This window comes from Triturus cristatus, chromosome 8 (genome assembly GCF_964204655.1).
Source record: "Triturus cristatus chromosome 8, aTriCri1.1, whole genome shotgun sequence".
NCBI classification, from domain to species: domain Eukaryota; kingdom Metazoa; phylum Chordata; class Amphibia; order Caudata; family Salamandridae; genus Triturus; species Triturus cristatus.
In genome coordinates, this window is record NC_140591.1 from 921496268 (window position 1) to 921520488 (window position 24221).

The following is a 24221-nucleotide window of genomic DNA, read 5'->3' on the forward strand; positions in this document are numbered from 1 at the left end:
AGTCAGAAGCCTGCCCACATTGTCGCCCCCCCCCCCCCCACTCAATAGTAGCGCTGTTGCAGCACCAGGAATGCATGCTCGGTCTTTCCCGTCTGGTAAGTGTGAAGTTGGCCGCGCAGCACGACAAGCTGCCGTTTGGTCCAGTGGGGAGGGGGTGGCCTTGTCTGGTTGCTCTAACTGTTTGATTTCGTCCGTGAAGTTAGATTCTACCAGTTTGGCCTCCCATCCCTGTGCAATAGCAATGGTTGTAATCGTACACCGGATGGTGGCCTTAAACCCATCCCAGAGAGTGTGAAGGGGGGTTTCGGGAAGAGCATTGAGAGTGAAGTAGTCAGCGATACCTTTACATATCTAGGCCATGTTCACTGAGTCACGCAGGAGGTGTGGGGCAGGTGAAGTGCGGTGGCCTCCTAGGGAAGAGGCCACTAGCCTCCCACTACAGCTCTACCGCTGCAACCCTTGGCGGAGGTTGCTAAGACATGGGGCCTCACAATGGTGTCGTACGCTGACGACACTAAGTTGGTCATCAGCCTTAGTGAGGCCCCCTCTCCTGATGCCACCAACTTCAGGGATGGACTGACTGCTGTCGCCAAATGGATGACAGCAAACTGCCTCCAACTTAACGGTGGCAAAACCGAGGTGCTGATAATGGGGAAAAACAGCAACAACTGGAACGATCTCTGGTGGCCCCAATCGCTGGGCCCAGCACCCCCTCCAAACAATTTAGTAAAAAATCTAGGAGTATGGCTGGACTCGACCCTTAGCTTCCAGTCGCACACCAAAAAAGTTGCCGCAACTTGCATTGGCCTACTGAGAAGTCTCTACCCCATCTTAGGCTACTTCGACTCCAAGACACGACAACTCATCGTACAGTCTACCATCTTGTCCAGACTGGACTACGCGAGTGTCCTGCTGCTAGGAGCAAACAAAGCTGAGATAAAAAGATTCCAACGAATCCAGAATTCGGCGGCAAGAGCTATAGTAGGTCTTCCAAGAAGGTGCTCAGTGAGAGCGACCATTTACAGATTACATTGGCTGCCCATGGAAGCCCGCATCCAGTTCAAGGCCCTCATATTTGCCTTTAAAATCTTGAAGAACGAAGGTCCAGAGCTCCTCCGTTCATTGTTGACCCCCTATAATCCCAAACGGAATCTCCGGTCGATGGGGCAACATCTAGCCTTGATACCCCATACGAAGTTCTGTCGCATCGGAGGACGCTCTTTCAAACTACTGGGGGCCAAGTTGTGGAACTCCCTCCCTCTCCACATCCGTTGCATGGATAATCTGCTAGCTTTCCGCAGATCAATCAAAACCCATCTCTTTCCCTCCCCGTAGGTCCCTCTTTCGTTGCCAGCTGATTGTGTTACGGTTCTAGCGCCGGGACGCCCCGTCGCTGGGGCAGCTGTTTGCGCTCTACAAAACAGGTAACATAGGTGCACCTGGTCAGAAATGGAGATGTTAGAAAGCTTCACTCTGTCTAGATGTAGATGTTAAAGGAGTGAGTGAGTGAGTGGTCTATAAGGAAGTAGGAAGTATGTACGTGGGTGTAGAAAGAGTAATCCTGCGTTTCGGGGTGTTTGTAATGCCATGCGTCTATTAAGCCCAGGTTCTTGATGTCCCGCTTGAGATGGGAGGACATGGCCCCCACATTTTGAAAAGTGACCCCACTTCGGTCAAGTGCAGCATCCCACACCAGATTAAAATACCTGCATACTATACTATAATTGCGCCCTCCACCCCCTCCAATTGTTCCTGCAAATTGTTAAGGTAAGTGTCCTGTGAGTTATTAGGCACATACATGTTGTGTAATGAGAGCATCCACTGTCCCCAAAGAAGATGTAGAGTCAGATACCGACCCTCCCCATCACGGATCACTTGGTAATGGATGTGTGGACACCTGCTTTGCAGAGGATACCCACCCCAAGCGTTTTAGTATTTGTATATGCCCAGCGGCACCTGGGGTGTCTCGGATGTCCTATCCGATTAGATGGGTCTCCTGCAGGAGGACATCATCAGGATCATGTTGTAGTATGTATCGCCAGATTTGCTTATCTTTGTTTGGGGAGTTTAGGCCTGCACATTCAAGGATATCAATTTAGTGTCTCCCAGCGTAGACATGTCGCCAGATGGTATGTAGGGGTTGCTCTACATGTGGGGAGAAGATAGCATAAGAAGGCGCTTTGTGCCGGTAATGGTGGATTCACCACTACCCAACCTGACCACAGAGGGAGGCACCCAAAAGAAGAACGAAACCAAGCCCATAACACTGGGGAGAAGCCATGAACGAGGAGGCCATAGAGTATGCACAAGCGACTCACCTGCCAGCCCTGATCTATAAAGTGACAGTTGCCATGTGCCGTAGAACCCATAGGTAGAGTAAATTGACCTGAAAAAACAGTACAAGCAGCAGGAACAGCGGACCAACAGGCTCCAACAGTGACTTCCACGTCTTGCAGGGGCCGGCACCGAGGTGCTCCAGACCTGCTAGAGGAGTCACCCTCCTGAGCGATAAGTCACGGGATATGGCCATCGGATGAAGAACAGAGTCATTGAAAGATTGAGTCCCTCCCAGGCCTTGCGGCCCAGCGCCACCATTAGTAGGAAGAGGACTATACGGGGCAGTGTCATTGTGTATGTGCTGGTGCATATGAGTGCAATGAAGTGTCTTTATTCAGAGGGAGCCTGTAGTGGAGTGAACGGGAGAAGTCCCCTCCCCCCTGAGGCTGTGCAGGCAGTGAATGATATTCCGTTTGGCAGCCTGTGAGGACGCCTTGGCCTTGAGAGTCAGCTGCGAGTCCAAACAATTGCTTCACCTCTGTGAACTATCCTAGTGAGCAGCGTTGGCCCTCCCATGTGAACAAGGGAGCAAAGGGGTGGCCCCATTGATAGCGGATTCCCCAGTTGCGGAGTTTATCAATGACCGGCTTGAAGACACGCTGCTTCCACAAAGTGATAGGAAGTATATCTTGATGGAGTTGCACAGCATGTCCCCGAAAGACTAGTTCAGTCTTTACCCTAGATGCTCTAAGTATCATTTCTTTTTCAGTAAAGAATGGACTCTGGTCAAAATGCCTGGCACTACATCCGTGCGTGCAGTGGCTCAGCCAGCCAGTGGGCCCTGTCGGGGGTTGGCGGGGAAGCATCATCGTCCCCTCAAATCACCTGGAGAAAATCTGCGGTAAATGACATGATATTGCTGCCTTCCACACACCCAGGCACGCCCCAGATGCAGATATTGTTATAGCGTCTTCTATTTTCCAAATCTTCTTGCTTGGTTTGCAAATCCATTTTTCCGTTCTTTATGAGCCGTCACACGTCGCCATAACATCTCCTGGTCTTCTGACCAGGCATCTACTGTGCGTTCAAGGTCATCTACTCACTCCCCTATTTCTGAGATATCTTTTCAGATGTCACATAGGCAGGGTTTAAACTCGTCCTTGAGTAAGCTAATGTCAGAGCGAATTTCCTACAGAAAACGGTCACTGTAATCCTCTGTAATAGGGGCCACAAGGATGTAGGCTCTGTCTTGGGGTTGGGGGGAGGGGCAGCATGTCCGAGTCCACTGACAAGGCCTTTGTCCATAGAGACATCACTGGGTTGTCTTTCACGTGTTTGGAACATGAAAATGCGGCGAGGTGCGCCATGTCCAGTATGAGGTTAGTACGATTTTCAGGTGCCTACCTTGTTGATCCTGTTGCAGGTTATGGGAGTATCCACCAAAGTAGCGTAGTGTGAGCCAGGTAAAGAAATGTGAGCTGGTAGTTGCTTTGAGTCTCGGCAGGTCCCTGACCAGTTAAGATGGCAGAGAGTTATTGTGTAGGGTGCAAGGCTATAAAAGAGGAGGGAACTCTGGTTTGGACCCCTACACAAGAGAGAGCCTGTGGGCCACACCACCTCCTCACCCCTCCACCAGGAAGAGCTGGGGTGTCCGTCAGTGGTATAGTCCAATCCAATAGGGTACGGGATCCAGGTACTGGCCGAACTGTAGAGAGTGCAGGAGCAACTTTTGTCTATGGCCTAGTGAGGCCGACGTCTAAGCAGTCACGAGGCCTCTCTGCACCACAGCAGGTATGCAATGAGGGAGGCACCTCTCCTGGAGTTTCACATCTCTGAATTGCTCCTGTTACTCATCAGGAGGCAGGGCCACAACCACGGGCCGAGGATGAGCAGGCGAGCCAGGTTGCATACCAGAAGAAAGGCTATAGTGGAGGGGGCCTGTTAGTGAGATGTTCCCCTGCAGCCGATTGCAACACAGGGTCCCCCTTGGTATGAGATACCCAAGCTCCAAGCCAGGGGCATGTAATCAGACTCCGGGCCCCTGGGCCTGCCCCCAGCAACTGCAATCAGAATAGGTCTCTGCCAGCAAAAAATGTAGAGCTCCAGGGGCCTTAGGCACAGCAGCCAATCCCCTCAGCCCCCGCGTTTGTTTCTCACCTCTAATTCTTCTCTTGGGTGAAGGAGCGGAGACAGGCTGTATCACAGGCCTGGGATGCGGAGGTGAGGCCTAGCTAATCCACGTTTACAGAGCCTCAGGGTGGGTAGTTCGGTGTTCGGGTTTCCCCCAGGCTGTAGTCTTCGTCAGAGCCACCTCTGGATATCCAAGGGATCGATGGGCTGCAGCCCCACAGGGGGAGCGCTTTTGCACCCTCACGTGGAGCCTCGTGCTTCTGAGTGGTTTCTCAGTCGGGCTCTGCGATGATCAGCAGCGGAGCGGGCCCCACCTTAGGCAGCGTAGAAGCATCCCTCCCTGCCAGATACAGTAAACGGTTAGGCAGTAAGCGGGGCTGCCAGGCATGATGGCACCCGACAACCGCAGAGAGCCTCTGCCGTGCAGTGGCCGGTATCGATGCAGGAGGAGGAGACAGCCCCTTCACAGCAAGGGCGGAAGACCAGCCATCATCTCACGGCTGTAGATCGCCCCCTCAGCTGCCCTGGTGTGGTTGATGTCACTGGATGGGCCCTGGGGAGTCGAAGAGCAGGCAAAATACCTGCTACTCCATACCCACCTAGGCCACACCCCCATGGCTGTATTCATCAATAATGTGATTTGTGGAACTGCAGACAGTATTTACTGTCAAATTGTCTTGTCTGCCTGTTTCTCAGTAAATTCACAAATATGTAGAACTTCTTTTATGATGCCTGCTTATATACCTACATGTATCTGAGTGATTGAAATGAGAGACCAGAATGGAATTAGTGGGGTGATGAGCAGTAAACTGAGGTAACTTGGGCAGAGCTGTTCTTTACATGGATATTTAGACACTCTGGGACCCTCCCACCCACCTTCATTTAGAAATGGGTTAAAAAAAATGTATTAATGAGGCAAAACTCAGGTTGCTCCTCTATTAGGCCAAGATGTAGACTAAGGATTACGTAATTCCACTACCAGCAGCGTAAAAAGATGGAATCATCAGAATTAGGAGGTCTTCTTTGGCTGGTGTTAAATCTATATTTATATCTATTGTTTTCCCCATGTGCTGAAAGCTGCCAGATGGATAAAATGCACATGGCTTTTGACATAAAAGTTTAGTATCAGCAAATGGTGTTCGAATCCTCGTCAAAATATCAGACAGTATCCCAGCACCATTATAATTTAGAATATAACACCTTTTAAATAAAGCAGTTTAGAGCTTGGATACTTTGATCTTCTCCTAAACCTAAACTTGGAATGGCCACAGAAGTGGCTCAGATAAACGCTGTGACCGAATGGTAACTCGATAGCCCAGTGGTGAGAAAATCTTAGTTGGAAGCCGGTCCCATTGGATGGCAAAATATTGGAAATTACATTTGTAAAAATGACACTTCTGAATCTGTGGTTTATGCTTGGTGTGCTGGGATCTGTAGCTATAATCTGAGCTCTGTATGTGTATAGTCCGTTCTAATTCATTTTGGTGTGTGTGTGTGTAAGAAGCTGGCCTGGTATATGATGTCCACTAATGTAAGTGGGCACCTTGCACAAGTCCAGACAACCCTTATGGTGATTTAAGAGGTCTCAGACAACCTTATAAAGCTATCCAGGTGGTAGCTGTGGAGAGCAGCCTTCAGGCTTAGTCTTGAAGGAGCGTAAAACAGCTTGTTTTACCAGAATGCCATCTTTTAGTATAGATTAAATGAAAAGGAACCACACAAGCTATGTATAAAAATATGTATTTTGTATAGAACACTATCTAGTATGTTATGATATCTCCTACACGGAGATGGACACAAAGCACACAATATTAAAGCAAATAAATCACAGTAAATAGCACCAATACACAGTGGGCCCCAGGGGGGGACCAAACCATATACTAGAAAAGTGGTATAAGAACCACGACTCAAGTCAGGACAATGTTGAGAGGACGTAGAATTGCTGGGACCCCAAGGAACCACCCAAGGCAAGTAGATAGGGACCCCACGGAGTGTGTGCAGTGTGAGAACATGACTGCATGCTCTGTACAAGTCTATGTGCAAGTCGCGGTTGGAATTTTAGAGATTAGGGACCCTTCCCAGTGGACCCTGAAGAAACCCTGTGGTAGACAGAAGGTTGGAGAGCCACCCCACCGTGGATACCGTTCCCAGGGAAGCCGGGTGCATAGATGTGAAGTGGTGTCGGAAAACGCTGTCAAACTCAATGGAGGCCTTCAGCAAAGTGCCTCTGCTGGAAGAGGAGAAAGTTTCCAGAGGGATCAAAACATGGATGCTGGTAGAGGAGTACCTGAAAGCAGAGGGGACAGTGTCTGTCACTCTGGAGTAACCAGGAGACTTGGAGGACGGATGCCCTCTGATGTCGGGTGCTTCAGGAAGGATGACGTGACCTTGACTCTGTGGCTGCGAGGACCAGGCGATGCTGAGGATGACCAGGACTCACATACCAGCTGTCCCATGAAGGATGTTGAGTGCTGAGCGGTCGGTGTCCGGCGGGAGCACCAACAAGCCTTGGCAAATGCAACCCATGCAGGAAATCAAGAACGTGCACGATTGGGACCAGCAAGGTCCAGGAGACTCACCACAAGCAGGGGAGTCAGGGCAGGCCCGAGCAATCAGGGGAGATCAAGGAAAACAAAGATGACCCTCAATTTGACCCACAGGCCGGAGGCACAGGGATCTGGAGAAGACCTCGAGCAGCTCACCAATTGGAGCAGGCCACAGTGCCCACAAGGTAGTGTGGCTGAAGATCTTGGTGCAAGACGTTGCTACTCGTTGGGGCTTCTTGGAGCCCAATGCACTTGTCACAGCGTTACCAACAAGCATATGCACTTGCAAAAGTACACGGTGCACAGGGGTTCGGTTCATGCAGCCCCCACGAGGGATTCTGACCTCAGGCTTGGTGAGACGGCAGCTAAGACCTCAGGAGATTTAGATAACCACCACCTGTGTTGTTGAACCCTTCGGAGTCTGCAGGAGCTCGGGTTCAGTAGAATGGTCAGCAGTGTTGAGGTGCCTGCGAATTCAGGGGAGTGACTCCTTCACTTCAAGGAAGATTATCTTCAAGTGTCTTGGATGCTCCACAGGTCATGCACGGATTCTGTATGGTGCACAGGCACAGACAATGCAACAGACTGAAAGGGAGATGAAGTCAGGCCCAAACGAAGTCCAGCGAAGTACAAAGTGCCCAGACGGTAGAAGTGCAGTGGATTTCAGTTCTAAATCTTGTCCACGACTAATCTGGGGACCTACACCCAGGTAAGCCCTTAAGTACCCTAAGGAGAGGGCTGTGAAGATTATGGGGACCCTCCCAGGAGAGGGTCTAGAAATGGGGGAGGTTACTCCAATGTCCTTTGTCCAGATTCGCGCCAGAGAGGGAGCCGACGGCTCCCAGGACTGGTATGAACTGGACTATGCACAGGGACACCAAATGCGCCCCTCATGCAGACTTTCAGGCACTGGCAATCGCACCCACCCAGCCCTGATACACTAAAACCTGTCTGGGAGGTAGTCACACCTCCCTGTGACAGCATGCCTATTGTTCCGCCTTCCTCTACTCAAGCTTGGCTCAGCAGCAGGTGGGTAGAAATGTGTCTCTGGTCGGCAGCAACCATTTTGTGCTGTCCGGGACTAGAAGGCTCGTACCGGGAACCCTGGGAGCCTAACGGAGGTCTCTCCCCGTGGGTGAAATCATACCTCCCACACTGGTAACAGTTCGGGGGTATGATTCCAACATGTTTGATACCAAACACAATAAGGTTCGTTGCAGCCGTTTTCATGATGGTCATCGTGCGGTCACGTAATGCCTCTCTATATTAGTATAGGGCTGCTTCGCTGACAACCCGGGAAAATGGACTCCGTAGGCTGCAGGGGTGTCCTGCTCATGCAGGGGCACCCTCTCACTTAGAACCAAGCACCCTGCCCTCAGGATTGTAGAGGCCTGCTATAGGGATGACTTATAGGTTTTAAGTGCAGTGACCCTTAGATATAGTAAACCTTCATCTTTCTTAAGTGGTGCATGCACCAACTTACACAGGCTGCAATAGCATGCCTGTAGTTCCATTTTGAATGGTCTCTCATTGGTGGCATAATACATGCTGCAGGCCCATGGGAGACCTTGGGGGACCTATGCCCTGGGTACATAGGAACCATATACTAGGGACTGACAAGGGTACCCCAGTATCCAATCTGGTGTGTACCTAAGTACATACAGAACAGTTTTAGGAGAAAGTAGATAGACTGGGGTCCTGATTAGCAGGACCCGAGTCAGACTAGTCAAAAACAGTATCACATCAAGCAAAAGGTGGGGATTAAGCATAAGAAGCAGATCCTACTTTCCTACAGTGTGCAATTATGGGCCTTTTTCCCAAAACGCGATGGCTTTTTGCTTTTCAAACTAAGGAGCCACCAAAAGTAGAACCCCAAAGCACTCCAACTCAAGTGTAACAAAGAGGTCAAAATTACTGTACCTCGAATTACAAGAGAGAGTGATTTTTATTGTGTCCGCTTAAAAGCCATACGGTATAAAACATGATAAAATTAGGTTAAAAATAATCCAAATTTACAAAAGATTTAAAAAAAACGTTTTGCACAACAGGTTACCTTTAGTTTACTCTGACGTGGTTGTGGTGGAACATATCCGAAAAATGCTGGACCAGGGTCAGACGGCGGCACTGATCCTATTGGATCTTAGTGCCGCCTTTGACACGGTCTCCCATCAGATCCTTTTACAGCGTCTTGCGGAGGCAGGAGTTGGAGAGATGGCACTTGAATGGTTTCGCTCCTTTCTCATGGATCGAACCTTCAAAGTATCTTCACCGCCCTATGTCTCTGCCCCTCACCCCATTCTCCAGGGTGTCCCGCAGGGTTCGGCCCTCAGCCCTACCCTATTTAATTTGTATGTTCAGCCGCTGGCGGAGGTAGCCCACAGTTTTGGTCTCACCATGGTGTCATACGCCGATGACACGCAGCTGGCGGTGGCACTCAATGGTGATTCCAATATGGATGCCTCTACCTTTCAGTCAGCTCTTAAGGCAGTGGCAGGTTGGATGGCGAACAATCGACTCCAACTCAATGCCACTAAGACCGAGGTTATCATCTTTGGCAGGGAAAGTGGGCTATGGGGAGACCATTGGTGGCCATCTGAGTTGGGTCCTGTTCCCATTCCTGTAGCTGAAGTCAGATATCTCGGGGTGTGGCTTGACGACAAACTTTCTTTCACTCCCCACACCAAACGTGTAGCTGGTATCTGTTTCGGCGCCCTGCAGTGCCTTCGGCCCATTTTCAAATTTTTTGATGCGGATACCAGACAGATTATAGTTCAAGCCCTGGTTCTCACCAGATTAGACTATGCCAGCTCTCTGTTCTTGGGCGTGAATCAGGCAGAACTAGCTCGCCTTCAGCGGGTTCAAAATGCGGCGGCCAGGATGCTGGTCGGCCTTCCTAAGTTTGTCTCTGCTCGTCGTACCATCCAAGATCTCCACTGGCTACTAGTAGGTCAAAGAATTAAGTTTAAAGCTCTTTGCTTAACTTTTAAAATTCTTAAGTTAGCCTCCCCTCCTATTCTCACCCAGACAATCCTTCACTATGCCCCTTCCAGAGCCCTCCGATCCGCAGGGTCTAATCTAGCCATTGTTCCACGCTTCAAAAAAGCAAGAATGGGTGGACGTTCCTTTTCGGTGCTGGCGGCAACTCTTTGGAACTCTTTGCCTGCCTCACTTCGCTCCATCCCAGACCTGCTCCCTTTTAGGAAGTCATTAAAAACCTTCCTATTTTCCACAGCTTAGTCTCATTCCCATCTGGTTATCTCTGCTGTGTTGTGTTTTTTCATCTTCAAAAGCGCCGGGACGCCTCTTGGCTGCGGCATCTGTGCGCTATATAAAATAAAATAACATAACAACATAACATAACATATCCCTAAAACTACAAATTTACAGCTCTCGTTAATTTCCATACAGCAAATACATAGGATGCAACAGACCGGTAAATAGCCCCGTTGAATCTGCATGATATCAAAAGAGCAATGCCCCGCTCCAGCGTTTGATTCTATGCTTAATAAACAAGGGCTGTAGGAAAAGTCTTCTCACAGAAGCAGTTTTTTCACAAAGCAAGATAACGTGCAGAACAGATCCCTACCGCACAATTGCACAGACTTAGTGGCCAAAACTAGTCCAGTTATTAGTCTACAATAGGACAGGAAGCGTTCCTAGCTGAAATTTCACATATAAGGATCTTTTAAGATCCAAAAATATATAATCCAAATATGGCTCATAAAATGGACCAGATTGTATCTGGAAAAACTGCTGCCATAATTTGCCTTTATGTGCTGCATTTCTCTTCTTTACAAAACCCCAATTTTGTTCCTTAATTGATCGAAGACTTCCAATGGTCATCGATTCCAGATTTGTCCAAGCCTCCATGTAACCAACCTGTTTCCGTGAGTATTTTAGTTACATGCTTGAACCAAGGTAGCAATAAGTGCTTTTTGTTCCCCCGTTTTTCTAGTAAAACTTTCCAAAAAATTAGCAATTTGAATATGTCCACAACAGAACCCTGTATTTAACAGGTTTGAGGGCTGTGACAACTTTAATTGTATGCATACATAGTTCTGCACTGAGTATAGACATTGGGTTCCTGGGACAAGATGTAATATACGCCATAGGCACTTATTCTCTGTTACTTGTAGACCCAGGGACTTCTTGTGCCCCCAAATCTCAGCCCGCAAAGACTGGCAGTCATAGCTTTCATTTTATATACAGTAAGAGCCAGCTCAATTAGCTTATTGCTACCTTTCCATGGTAGTGTACTACAGCACTAGCCTGTTGGCTTAGAGCAAGATTACTTTTTGTTTTTTGATTGGTCCATGAAAGTTTAGCATCAAGTCTAACACCCAAATTGTCCTAGTAGTTGACGCTTTCTATTCCAGTATCATCGGTTTTAAATGTGGACTTCAGGGAAGCTCTTGATTTTGAAATCATAAACTTTGTTTTGCTGGTATTGATCGTCAACTTACCTTGAGTACAAATCTTTATTGCAGCCGGCTAGCGGTTTATGCACGGCCAGTTCCATATGGGCAAACAGGACAGCGTCATCAGCAAATAATAGTATAGGAACTGGGTCTCCACTAAATAATGGTGCATCCAAATTTAAGGCAGACTGCTTTGCCCACATCTTTCATAAAAAGATTGAATAATATAGGTGCAAGCACGTAACCTTGCCTGACTCCGGCATTTACAGGAAATTCTGTTGTACATTCCCCTTTTGGGTCTTCTCTTACTTTAGTATTGTTGCCGCTATGAAGCAGAACTAAGCTGTTGAGAAGTTTTCCTGAGACACCATAATCTCAGTATTTTCCAAACTGTAGTTCTATCTACTGAATCAAAAGTGGCTTTCAGCTCGACGAAGATCATACGAAGGGATGATTTTTTTTTTGTGGAACATATTGCCGGTAAATGAAGTATAACCTCATTATCTGATCCATGGTGCCCTGGCCTCTTCTAAATCTAGCTTGGAGGTGGAAAAAAATCTGACCATCATTGATCCAATTTTGCTACCTTGTCAGGACCAGTTTGCCAAAGACTTTTCCTACTCGGTCCTATAATGAAATGGGATGGTAGTTTGCTGGATCATCATCCAAGATGCTGGATCGTTTCTTGGCCTTTCTTGTGCAACGGAACTATACTTGCTTTTTTCCTTGAGGCAGGGGTCTCCTTATGGGCCCAGAATGCATTAAAGGCAAATAAGTGTAACTTAAGTGTTTTAATGTTGCATTATGCTGAGTGGGTTGTGTATTTTTGTGTTTGACCTAATCCTTTGTGTCTCCTTTTTATAGATAAAAACCTACAGTGGTGAACATTTTCATGGACACTGCACTGAATACACGTCAGAGGCTTCTGACTTCAAACCAGAGGTGCCCTGTTCCTTCAGGGTTCTGCAGGGATGGTAAGAATTATATGTTTCATTATGGCTATGCAATTTCAACGCCTTTATGACCCAACATGCACGATCAGACTTGATTTAATGCCAAGTTCGCAGTATGATGCTTCATTCAAGAAAGTTTACAAAGAAAACATTATGCAATCTAATTAGTTAGTATGGTTTGTGGACTCTCTGTTGGATATAAATGCTCTGCTCTTCACTTTTTAGAGGAAACCCCTGTATTCAACTAAAAACATCACCCTCTCCATTGGTGCGTGTTTCCTTTTCAAAAGATTTTATTGAGTTTTTGTATTAAGCAAAATATAAAGACAATACAGAAATAATATTATTGAGCGAAAATACCTAATCATAATATAGAGATACAAAAGCAGCAAATGGATTGCAGTAGGTAACAACATTACAATTACTCAATGAAAAATGAAAAGGGGAAGGGGAGGGATACAATTAGAAAACTATTGCATTAACTAGCAGATGAAGAGCTACTATAGTAAAAACATTTGTCTAATAAAATTACAATAAAACTAGATATAAAAATATAATTTAAGAAGATAAATATATATCAACAGGTATCCAAAAAGAATGATAAGAGTTAGAATTATGACCAATACCGGATAAAGATAACTGAGCACCTCTTCTTGTAAAAATCACCCATGATCACCAAGCATGAACTGATAACGAAACATCTTTCCAACAGAATGTAATGGATTTTAAAGCAGCTGATATTAGAAAAATAAAAAGTTTACCTTCTAAGTCTTTCAATTTGTGTGTCAATACAGCAGATTTATATATTACCATTTTAAATGAAAAATGCTCATTAATAGTCAATATCTTTTTTATAATATCCCAAACGTCTGACCAGAATTTAGCAACTAAAGGACAATCAAAAAGCATATGTTTTAATGAACCCGGATGTATTTTACAGTGCCAACAAGATGAAGATTGGAAGAGTTTAGCTTGAAATAAACGTAATGGAGTCCATAAACAGTAGTAAAACAGTAAAAAATACCAGCATTAATCTATGAATACCAAAAACGTATATTTCTATTTAGTTTAATGACTGTGCTATACCATAATGACAAGTCTTCTGTAGTAGACATGGGTGATTGAACAATTGGGTCTAAATCATTAAAAATCAATTTAGTGGATTTAAGAATAACAGATTTATGTAAAAATGGTGATTTATTAGACATGGTTAACAAAGTGGGTAATGGAAATGGAGTAACTATTGACTTCTCGATAAGAAGCCACTTAGGTGGATTATTTAAAGAGGAATAGTTAAACCATATGGAACTTTGTTTCAAAATGAAAGCTTTGTGATAATGAAAAAAGTCAGGTAAACCAAAACCTGCATTACATTTGGTTATTTTTAATTTTATATAACTAATACGAGGTGATTTATTATTCCAAAGAAATTTGGAGAGAAGTTTATCAACATCTTTGTAAAATTTTATTTAAAATTGAGTAGGAATCATAGCTAGAATGTAGAACATTTTGGGAGCAATAGTCATTTTAATAGCATCCATTCTTCCCCATCACGAAAGGTGAAGTGAAGACCATTTGGATGTTTTATCTTTAATATAATTTAAAATAACGTCAGAGTTCAGTGTTATTGTAGACTTTATGGATGACGAGAACAGAACACCAAGATACTTCAATTTATCTTTTTGCCTAATAATTTCATTCATAGGTAACATATCAGGAGTACAATAATTATTTAAAGGGAAAAATTCAGTTTTATTAGTATTCAATTTGTAGCCAGAAACTGTGGAATATTTTGAAATAATCTCTTAATAGGGGAGGGAATGAGGATAAAGGATCATTAATAAATAGAAGTACATCATCAGCATATGCTAAGGTTTTAATAATGATGTTTTTAATATTGATTCCTTTAATATTATAACAATTTCTTATAGAAGTAAGTAAGGGTTCAATACCTATAAGGAACAAAAGTGGGGAAAGAGGGCAACCTTGTCTTGTACCTCTAAAAAGAGAAAATTGGTTTGATATTTGGCCATTGAAAAAATAAACAAGCTGTAGGAGTAGAAAACAGAGCAGAAATCATGCGAATAAATGTATCATCAAAGTTAAATGATAATAATGTATGTAATAAAAATTGCCAGTGAATTTTATCAAAAGCTTTCTCAGCATCTAATGCGAGAATTCCCGATGGTAGAGATAAATTGGAAGCTTGTTCAATAACATGTAGTAGAGTTCTTGTATTATTAGCAGAATATCGATTTTTCATAAAACCAGATTGGTCTGGATGAATAATAGAATCTAACACGGGACAATCTAGAAGCAAGTATTTTAGCATATAATTTACAATCTTGATAAATTAAAGAGATAGGGCGATAATTTGATACAAGTGTGGGATCTTTATCAGGTTTGGGAAGTACAATAATTAAAGCCTCAGTAAAAGAACCTGAAGTAATTCCTGTAGAACTAAAAAAGGTAAAAAGTTGAAATAAAAAAGGAATAAGCTGTAATTGAAATTCTTTGTAAAAGTCAGCAGGAATACCATCGGGACCAGGAGACTTATTTTTTTAAAGAGATTTTCTGGCTGATAAAATTTCACCTTGAGTAATGGGAGAGTCAAGCTCACTTTTATCTGATTGTGAAATCTTGGGTAACCCACACTTAGTTAAAAATGAATCAATCAAGGAAACATCACTAAAATTGGGTTTGTTATAGAGAGTAGAATAAAAATCCAAAAATTCATTAACGATTTCATTGTGCGATAAAGCAATTTTACCATTAGGGCCATGAATTGAATTGATTTGAGTTTTATCTTTTTTTAATACGCAAATAATTAGCTAAAAGTCTGTTGGATCTATTGGCATTGAAACAATATTTGGCTTTAGAATTAGAAATCTGAATACCAGCTCTTTTGCTAAGGATTGCATTAAACTCATATCGAAGTTTTTGTAATTTGATTCTATATTGAGGGTTATTAGTCGTAATAAAAAGTCTTTCAAATTTTGCTATTTGCTTTTCCAAGTGTTTAATATTGGCATTAAAGGTTTTATTTTTGTGAGCCATTAGAGAAATAGTAACACCGCTAATATAAGCTTTAAAAGCGTCCCATCTATTAACCATAGAGGTAGAACCCTCAGGGTTAAGAAGGAAGTATTCCTGTATGGCATTTAAGAGCTTAGGTTTATTACGCTCATTAAGAACAATGTCAGTATTCATTCGCCATCTAGATTGCTTTGTAAAGGAAGAATTTAAATTCAAAACCAAAAAAATCAAAGCATGATCCGAAATATTCATGTTGCCAATCATAGGAGTAATGAAGGAATTAATTAATTACTTAGAGACTAATAAATAATCAAGCCTAGAATGAGAATTACGTGGATTGGAAAAGAATGTAAAACTTTTTTCTGTAGGGAAATGTAGTCGCCAAATATCTACTAACTGTGTGGTTTGAATAAATGATTTAAAAGCATAAAAAACCTTAGGAGGACGATATTTAGTAAGAGATAATCTATCTAATAAAGGATAAAAAATAACAATAAAATCACCTCCAACAATTAGAGGAACTTCTCCCAACTTTAAAACTTCAGTTGTGAGAGTAGACCAAAAAACAGGAGCATCTGCAGTAGGACCATAAACATTTAGTAAAAATATAACTGAATCATGAACTTTAAGTTTAACTATGACATATCTCCCGTCACTATCTGAAAATGTACTCAAAATTTGGCAATGTAATTTTTTTGAAAAAAGAATAGCCACACCATTTTTTTTTGCCAACTGCAGGAGAAGAGACAATATTATCAACCCATTTTGTTTTCATATATTCTAAAATGTTGTCATCAATATGGGTTTCCTGTATAAAATAAATATCTGCCTTGCAACTACCTAAGTAGTCTAAAAGTTTTGTACGTTTAACTGGATGACGAAAACCTTTAACATTTAATGAGACTACTTTAATGTTATAAACATTAGCCATGATAAAAGAGAAAAAGAAAAAAGGTAAAGAAGAGGAAAGTAAGAAGTAAGGAAGGAACATGAAGAATAGTAGCTCCAGAACAGGCGAAAAGGAAAGGGCAGGAAATGAAAATACAGACTAACACTCAGAAGACGACAACAAAAATTACAAACACAGAGAAACCTCAATAACAGATGCGAAACGCACACGCACTTAACAAGCATGACCAAACCGTTGGAGCCCAGCCCTAAGAGAATGACAAAATTAGTCAGAAATATCAGCGAAAATATTATTCAAGTAGCAGAGTCATGCATATCCGTAGAATGCTGCAAATGATGTGACTGCTGTTCCAGGAACAATTGTAAATCTTCTGGGCATTGGAAGGACTTAGAATAATTATCTCTCCAGATGCGCATCGTTGAAGGATCAAATAAGCCATATTTAAATCCAAGACTACGCAGTTGAGGACGCAAATCAGAGAATTCCTTGCGAGTCTTAACAATCTCTTTGGCGAAGTCTTGGTGAATAAAATTTTTATTGCCATTTACCAGTAAAGATGGAATTTCATGTGCCGCTTTCCTTATCAAAACCAAATTATGATGACGAAGAACCTTAAAAATCATTTGTCGTGGCTTGGTATGATGAGGATTGCGATGGGATGGAATCCTATGCGCTTTATCTATTTCAAATTTCTCTGGAAATTGAACATTTAAAAGACCAGGGAGCACATTCTCCAGGTACAGTCTGCAATTGGAGCCTTCAACATGTTCTGGCAAATTAAAAATACGTAGATTGTATTGTCTATTGCGATTTTGCATATCTAACAATTGAGCAGACTTAGGGGAGATTTTAGCCACAAGAGGTGAAAAGGCGTCGATTTTAACCTTGTTATCCTGTATTTTAATGGAGTTATCCGAGACCCTCATCGACATGCTAGCCATATCGTTACCCAGATTTTTTATTTCTGACACAATATTATCAGTGTTGGCACGAAGAGCATGAAGTTCATTGAGAATTAAGGACAAAGAGGGCTCGCTTGATTCCACCACTTTAGACTTAACAGGAGGAGGAGAAATCTGTTGTTTCCTTTTATTATTGGGATTTTGTGCAATTTTACGCTCCATTTTCGTAATTTAAATAAAATGAAGAAGTAAATAACTGTAAAGCACAAATAAAGAGTATAAACGCAGAAAAATGCAGCAAATAAGGCAGGTGCAGCAGCTAAACTGGACTGTGGGAGTGGTTAGGCCAAAGCCAGGCCCTTTCCTGAGAGCTTGCTCCGCATCCCTGACAGGAAATCTGGGCAGTACCTGACGAGGAGCTCCAAGCAGCCACCAGAGGAAGCAGCACACCGCACTAGAGGACTTCAGCACCAGGAAAAACGCCCATACAGCCGCAGGTAGGCTTCACAGGACTGACAGCAGTATTTAGAAGAAAAAAATGAGGCAAAAACGCTGAAAATCGGTGATAAAATGGATCCAAAACGCGGAGCTCACATCACAGCGGCCATCTTGTTTTCACGCGCTCACGCGAATCTCCATTGGTGCGTGTTTAATTTGAGCTAGCATTGCGCATGCAGAAGCCTATGTCTACGTTAATCCTATGTGCAATCTATGAAATGGTCCACATTTATATTGACTGCTTACTGGAAAAGCTGCACAGTAGTCTACCAAACATTCAGCTTGATGGAAGACCTCTTTGAGGGCCAGCCCTTTTCTGAATGGTTTGTTAAATTCTCTCTTCCACAGTGCATTTAAGAGGGGCTACCTGATCTTCAAGTGGAACTTGGTTTAAAGTTAGTGTTGTGGTTGTCATTCAAAGCTGGTTATCTCATGTAACCTACGTTTTCGACTCAAGACACAAAGCTTTCTAGCCTTATCCAGCTAACCGCCTATCTTGTGAGACTAGAAATAATTGTATGCATTTGTATGGAACTGACGTCGTTCTTAGAGCTGGAAGCCACATGGATAGAACTTAGAAAGGACTAGCATATGTGATCACGCACTTGGGAGTATGGAGACTGTCCCAAAGAAGCAGAATTAACTGAATATGGCCCTGATTAAAAGTTGCACATACTGGTGGGGTGGTAAATCTGCACCCTTAAAAGCTCGTACAATATGGTATCACTACGTCAGTACTGTGCAATTACAAATGTATTCCTATGGAATGCGGAATAACTACATAGACTCAGCTTTGTGCAGAATTCCACACAGTATTTCATTTTCTATGGGAATTATCGCTCATAATTACCACCTGCTTTGAGAAGGAGATAAATATAAGCAGAGGGACCGGTGAAGGGAGAGGGAGGGTGCCCAGAGGAAACTGTACACTGGCAGTGGGGAGCATAAGTGTTTTTTCTTCCGTTCCTATACTATACGTCCTACAGCTGTCCTCTAAATGTTACATTGTAAGCCAATTTTGCCTGGTATAACCTCGCCACTTTCCAACTAGAAAAATCCTGGCGTGCTTGGATTGCAGTTACCAGCAATCTTGAACTGCTTTTGGCATTTGTGAAACTTTCTCTGTGCATAATAGTGTTTGCATGATCTGAACCCTGCTTGCCATCGAGCATTGTTATGTAATCTAAAAAGCACAGTGTATGCTGTACAGTACAAGTGAGTAACATTGCTGACGGGCTTTCTGTGCATTATTATTCTGCAGCTGGCTGCTAGGACACCAGGGGGACGCCGCAGAGGAGCAGTGTGTGCTGGAAGAGGGCCACTACCCTGACCTGGCTTCCTGTGGCTGTCCCACGGCCCATATCACATTCCTGAAGCCTATAGACTATGTAAGAAGAGACATGTAATGTTATATTGAGTAACACAATATGGTGCATTTTAATAATGACTGCCTCTCGAGTCCACTGCTTTTTGCAACGTTTGTCTTGGGTTCCTAAACATATTCTTCTAATCCTTTATTCCATGTTGCATTCCCTATATGCTTTTACCATGTCTTCTCTTTGCACTCTCGAGCTTGCCGCATCTAACCACGACTTATCCAAAACACGACTAAATTAAAATATGAAATAATGTGTTGTGGAAATTATAAAGTATAAGAATTCAAAATCATCTGTAGGTTTTTTTTTTTTTAAAGGGCACTTTTTGTGATGCCTTCATTTTCCGAATTTTGTGGAATTCTGAACTGCTCCATCTTTCTTTAAATGGTCTCTATTGTGCAGGTGCAAGCATTAGCAGAATATGCATACTAAAGACAGATCAAGGAAAAAAGCTGGAAGGAACGGCCCTGTTCCTGGGAAATGTTGACTCCATCACGAACAAGATTTGTGCAGGGATTGCATTTCAAAGTTGTGCGATAATTAACACATGGGGTATTGACCAAGTGTGCCCGGGTGAAGTTTGATCCCAGCGCAACCATCTGTTTTCTCCCAGCGCAACCCTCTGTTTTCATAAACGCAGCAATTAGAAGTTGTGCACTGTTTATCACACCCATTAATTACCAGGGGCGATGCAATTCGATTCCTCTGTTTAATTTCGGCAGGTCAAGCCTGTCAAAATGTAACGAGGAAAAATGCTTGGTGCCTTCCAGGGTACTGTACTCCTATTCATGGACTTTTCCAGGTGCAGTAAATACCACTCGCTGTTGTGGCCTACTCATTATCAGAGCCTTCGTGGATAATTTGAAATTAATTTGCAGAAGGCTTTGCTCGCCGATCTCACGGGCGAACTTCCAGTTCTTTCACTGTGGCTTGCAGAAATGTGCGAGGGTGTCATGGAAAGCAAGAGATAAATACCTCGACAGTTCACACTTCTTTTCACAATGCCTCAAATGATTTGGCGTAGAATATTTTTGAAAATTCAGTTTAAGTGCTTGTTCACTTACACCAGAAATTAATTCATAGCTTTGGATATTTACAGTACATTGGATGCTATTTCTGTTTAGTGTTTTATAAATATTTTATCCTATGCTTTAAGAACGGGTGAATATGTGGATAGGTGTTGGCTCAATAATATTGAAGATGGGTGAGCAACAATATGATTAACATAGTGTTATATAGAGGTGGGCGGAATTTGCGAAATTCACTTTCGCAAATTATCGCGAAAATGTTAAAAATCTCCGCAAACACGCGGAAATATCGCGAAGATGCGGATGTTTTTTTCCCGCCCGTTCGCGGTATTTTCTGCGTGGTCGCGGCTCGCCAACTTACCCATGCGGTTGCTCGCGGGCGCGGCCATCTTGTTTTCACTTGTCTCGCGGTGCATGATCGCGAGAAGAAAGACGTGATCGCGCGACAAATGACGTTATTGCGGGCGCGAACTGTCGCGAGACAGCGCAAATGGCTACCAACAATCCCAACATCTCGTGGAGAACGCGACCGGATCGAGAAAACTTGTCGGCGAACGCAGGGATCCAGGTAAAGCGATCGCGCGCACGCGAGAATGTATTATTTTACAGCGCGAGCAAGCAAAACATTTCCGGTAAAATGCGGATTGCGGAAATTTTGACATTTTCGCGCTCTCCGCGTTACGCGAAAATGTCAAATTATCGCAATTTCCGCGAGCGGAACGGATTTTTAGCCCAGGCCTAGTGTTATATACTCTGTGGCAGAACACCACAACGGGTGTGGTAGATGATAGAGACCCACATCACTCTTCACCGTACTACTTTTAGCTTTTCCCAGCGGTATCTTCGACTCACAAGACATTTTTGGGGGAATAGGAGCAAAGAACTAATCTGGATAAAAGTCACAAAAAGTAATCACTGGCAATTTTTAATCTCTGTAATCTGGCTTAATGAGATCTAAATAACGAGTGGCGTTGGGTGAAATTTAAATACTGGCACCATCCGCTTGATTTTGTTGATCTGTTTTACTGCAATACAGATATAGCATTGCTTAGATTTAGTTCTTCTTTTACCAACATTGCTTGGTGTCTGCTTTGCACAGGATTGTCAAGGTGTGTCAGTTATTTCTTTAAATTATGTTAGACTGTTATTGGTCTTGGGCATCATCATGCCATATAATTAACAGAAGATTTTGGTAGAATTAAGGAGCAGTAGGCCAAACCTGGAGCACCAGTTGCAAAAATATTGTAAACCTTCGAGGCAAATTTACTGCAAGTGCATAGTCTCAACTGAGCTTTTTCATTAGCACCACTTAATTTAATTAGTATGTACGGACACACAAACAGATTTACCAACATTTTGTGACGTGGATGCGCCACTTTTTTGGCACAGCCACAACGCAAAATATTATTTGTGATTTACAAAGCCATGCAAATCAGATTTGTGTGGGTTTTTTCACAAAAACAAAGGCACTGCAGTACATTGCACTGCCTTGCGTTACTTTGAGTTAGGGAGGCGTTCCATGGGTGGAGCATTGGTGTTCCCATGCATCCACCCATGGATTTTGGCACATTAGAGAGTTACTAAAGCTAGTAAACCTGACAATTTATTAAAAAGGCACGCCTCCCTCAAGCAGGCGTAATAAGGAGAAATATCTTTATTATGAAAACAAGTGCATACACACATAGCTCATTACTGCAAGCATTGCCTAGTATCTGGCGTCACTGTGTCTGAGCCCCATGCGTTTTTCTGGAGGATACTTTAAGATATTTTGCTGTTTTCTTCTCTTCGGAAAGGCCAAGTCCTAAACACACCAAATTTTTTGTGTGAAAAAAGGATTTTTTTCTGTAACTCGTAAGCTTCAGTGCACAGACGAAATCTCATCAAATCTTGTGCAGTTTTTAGCATCACTGGCATACCCTGGCTTTTTCTTTTGTATTTATTCCCAGGTTTTGTGCATACCTTTATCATTTATGGGTGTCACTTTGAAAGTGCTGTATATTTACAGGACCACAAATAAGCCTACACTTTGGCCCTTCTTACAGTAATACTGGGCTTACCGATGCAGTAATTCCACGACCAGAGTTAAAGGTACCAGCTGCATCTGTAACTGGTGGATGCCAAACTATGGAACTATTACAAGTTGTACCATGAGTAATTGGGACTAAACAGTGAAATTGGTGTTGCCACCTCGATTTAGGTCATCCCCTTTTTGCCATGCTTCCTAGCCAGAAATGTGGTCTTCTTTTTGCAGGCGAAGTGCCTGGGGTGGGGACATTTGGATGTGGTCTTCTACATCAATTGCCAACCAGATTGCCAACCAGATTGTTCCTATTAGCAGCCACATAAGGATTACTGGGCCCCTGGCTATCTGTCCTTTTGTGCTGCTCATTTCTGCCTTTTGTTTGCTAGTATTACTTTGTACTGAAATGCTTTCTTGTACTGAAAATACTGCCTCGTATACTACAGAAGCAAACATAAAATGTATATGTATTTGAAGGTGGTCTCAATGGGAAGGCTCGTCACTAAGATGATTGAATAAATAAAAAAGGAGTTTTATGTGGAGCCCAAATACCATTGATTCGTCCCCTTCAAGAAGGTCTCATTTCTTGTAGGTGAGACTGCAAATAGAGCTTGAGGCGTTGCAGCTACTGGAGTACATATGATCAGTTTCCACACCGATGTTTTGCAGCAAAATCCCGAATGCTGGGGTGGCTTACCCGTCATCATAATTACTCTCAGTGCTTCTCTTCTGCATCAGTCTTTGACATTTTATTGATTTCATCAAATACGAGGCAAGCATCCTGCTTATCACCTAACAGACGCAGCCACTTTTTTAATGGGTGCTGTCAATGGGCCTTAACCGAAGGCCACCTCTCTCCCCGATTGCAGTTTTGTTTGTGCTCATCTAGCAGACACAGAAACACAATCAAAGTTCGGGAAGGGTGAAAGGAGCAGGGTAAGGACTATGATGAGGAAGATGAAAACTAGGGCTTGGATTATAAATACCTCGCTAAATTACGACACCATTTTCAACCCCTTGCACAGGCGTTGCACTTACAAGTGAGTTGGAATTGGGTCGGAGTGTTCCGACCACTCTGAGTTTTCCCCAGGTCAAACCTGTCTTGACAGAGTGTAAAGGTTCAGTAACTAACAGCACATGTGGATTTTGGTGCTTTCTACACCCAAATCCTCTAGTTATTCCCCATTACAATGGGCAACATATGTAGTAGGTGCTATTTATCGCACCTGTTACGTTCCAGATCCCTGGCTATCGGCATTTAAATAGTCTGATAAGTAGCACCTGTTCTTTGACACACACCAGAATCGAGGTTAAGAGTAATGAAGATTAGCAGTAAATATTCTGGACATTCCCTCAACCTCTTTGAATTTTAATGTCGGGATGAAGTAAACAACCCCTCCCGTTGTGAACAGAAATTCAGGACCTTACACTACAATACAGGGTGCTGGGATGCCGTTATGCTGCAATATTTACCTTGACATTCTGAAATCAATAACAAGTACAAGATAATTCAAAGTGTAGAACCCGCATCCCCAATGACTCATCCAGTAACTTGCTCCAGGGCCATCCGAGGCCTCGTGCACTTCCTGACACACCATTCGTTGTCTGGGCTGGGACTTGGTTCCCCCGCATCCTCAGTGGCGCAGGAGGCAGGGACAGCCTTCCTGACGCCGTGAAGGCAGCGTTGCACTCCTGCAGTGTAGGTTGCTGCACTCCAGGGCCGTCCGAGGCCCCGTGCACTTCCCGACACACCATTCGTTGTCTGGGCTGGGACTTGGTTCCCCCGCATCCTCAGTGGCGCAGGAGGCAGGGACAGCCTTCCTGACGCCGTGAAGGCAGCGTTGCACTCCTGCAGTGTAGGTTGCTGCACTCCAGGGCCGTCCGAGGCCCCGTGCACTTCCCGACACACCATTCGTTGTCTGGGCTGGGACTTGGTTCCCCCGCATCCTCAGTGGCGCAGGAGGCAGGGACAGCCTTCCTGACGCCGTGAAGGCAGCGTTGCACTCATGCAGTGTAGGTTGCTGCACTCCAGGGCCGTCCGAGGCCCCGTGCACTTCCCGACACACCATTCGTTGTCTGGGCTGGGGACTTGGTTCCCCCGCATCCTCAGTGGCGCAGGAGGCAGGG

General features: G+C 43.9%; 1 protein-coding gene across 3 annotated transcripts in view; it reads left to right on the forward strand.

Moving 5' to 3' along the window:
• Positions 1–24221, forward strand: part of CRYBG3 (crystallin beta-gamma domain containing 3) — a 1479538-nt gene that overhangs the window by 896630 nt on the left and 558687 nt on the right. For all 3 annotated transcript variants that reach the window (XM_085622435.1, XM_085622437.1, XM_085622436.1), the window contains 2 exons: positions 12236–12345; positions 18932–19058. In XM_085622435.1, coding sequence (XP_085478561.1) covers positions 12236–12345; positions 18932–19058 — 237 coding nt within the window. The remainder of the gene's footprint in view (positions 1–12235; positions 12346–18931; positions 19059–24221) is intronic.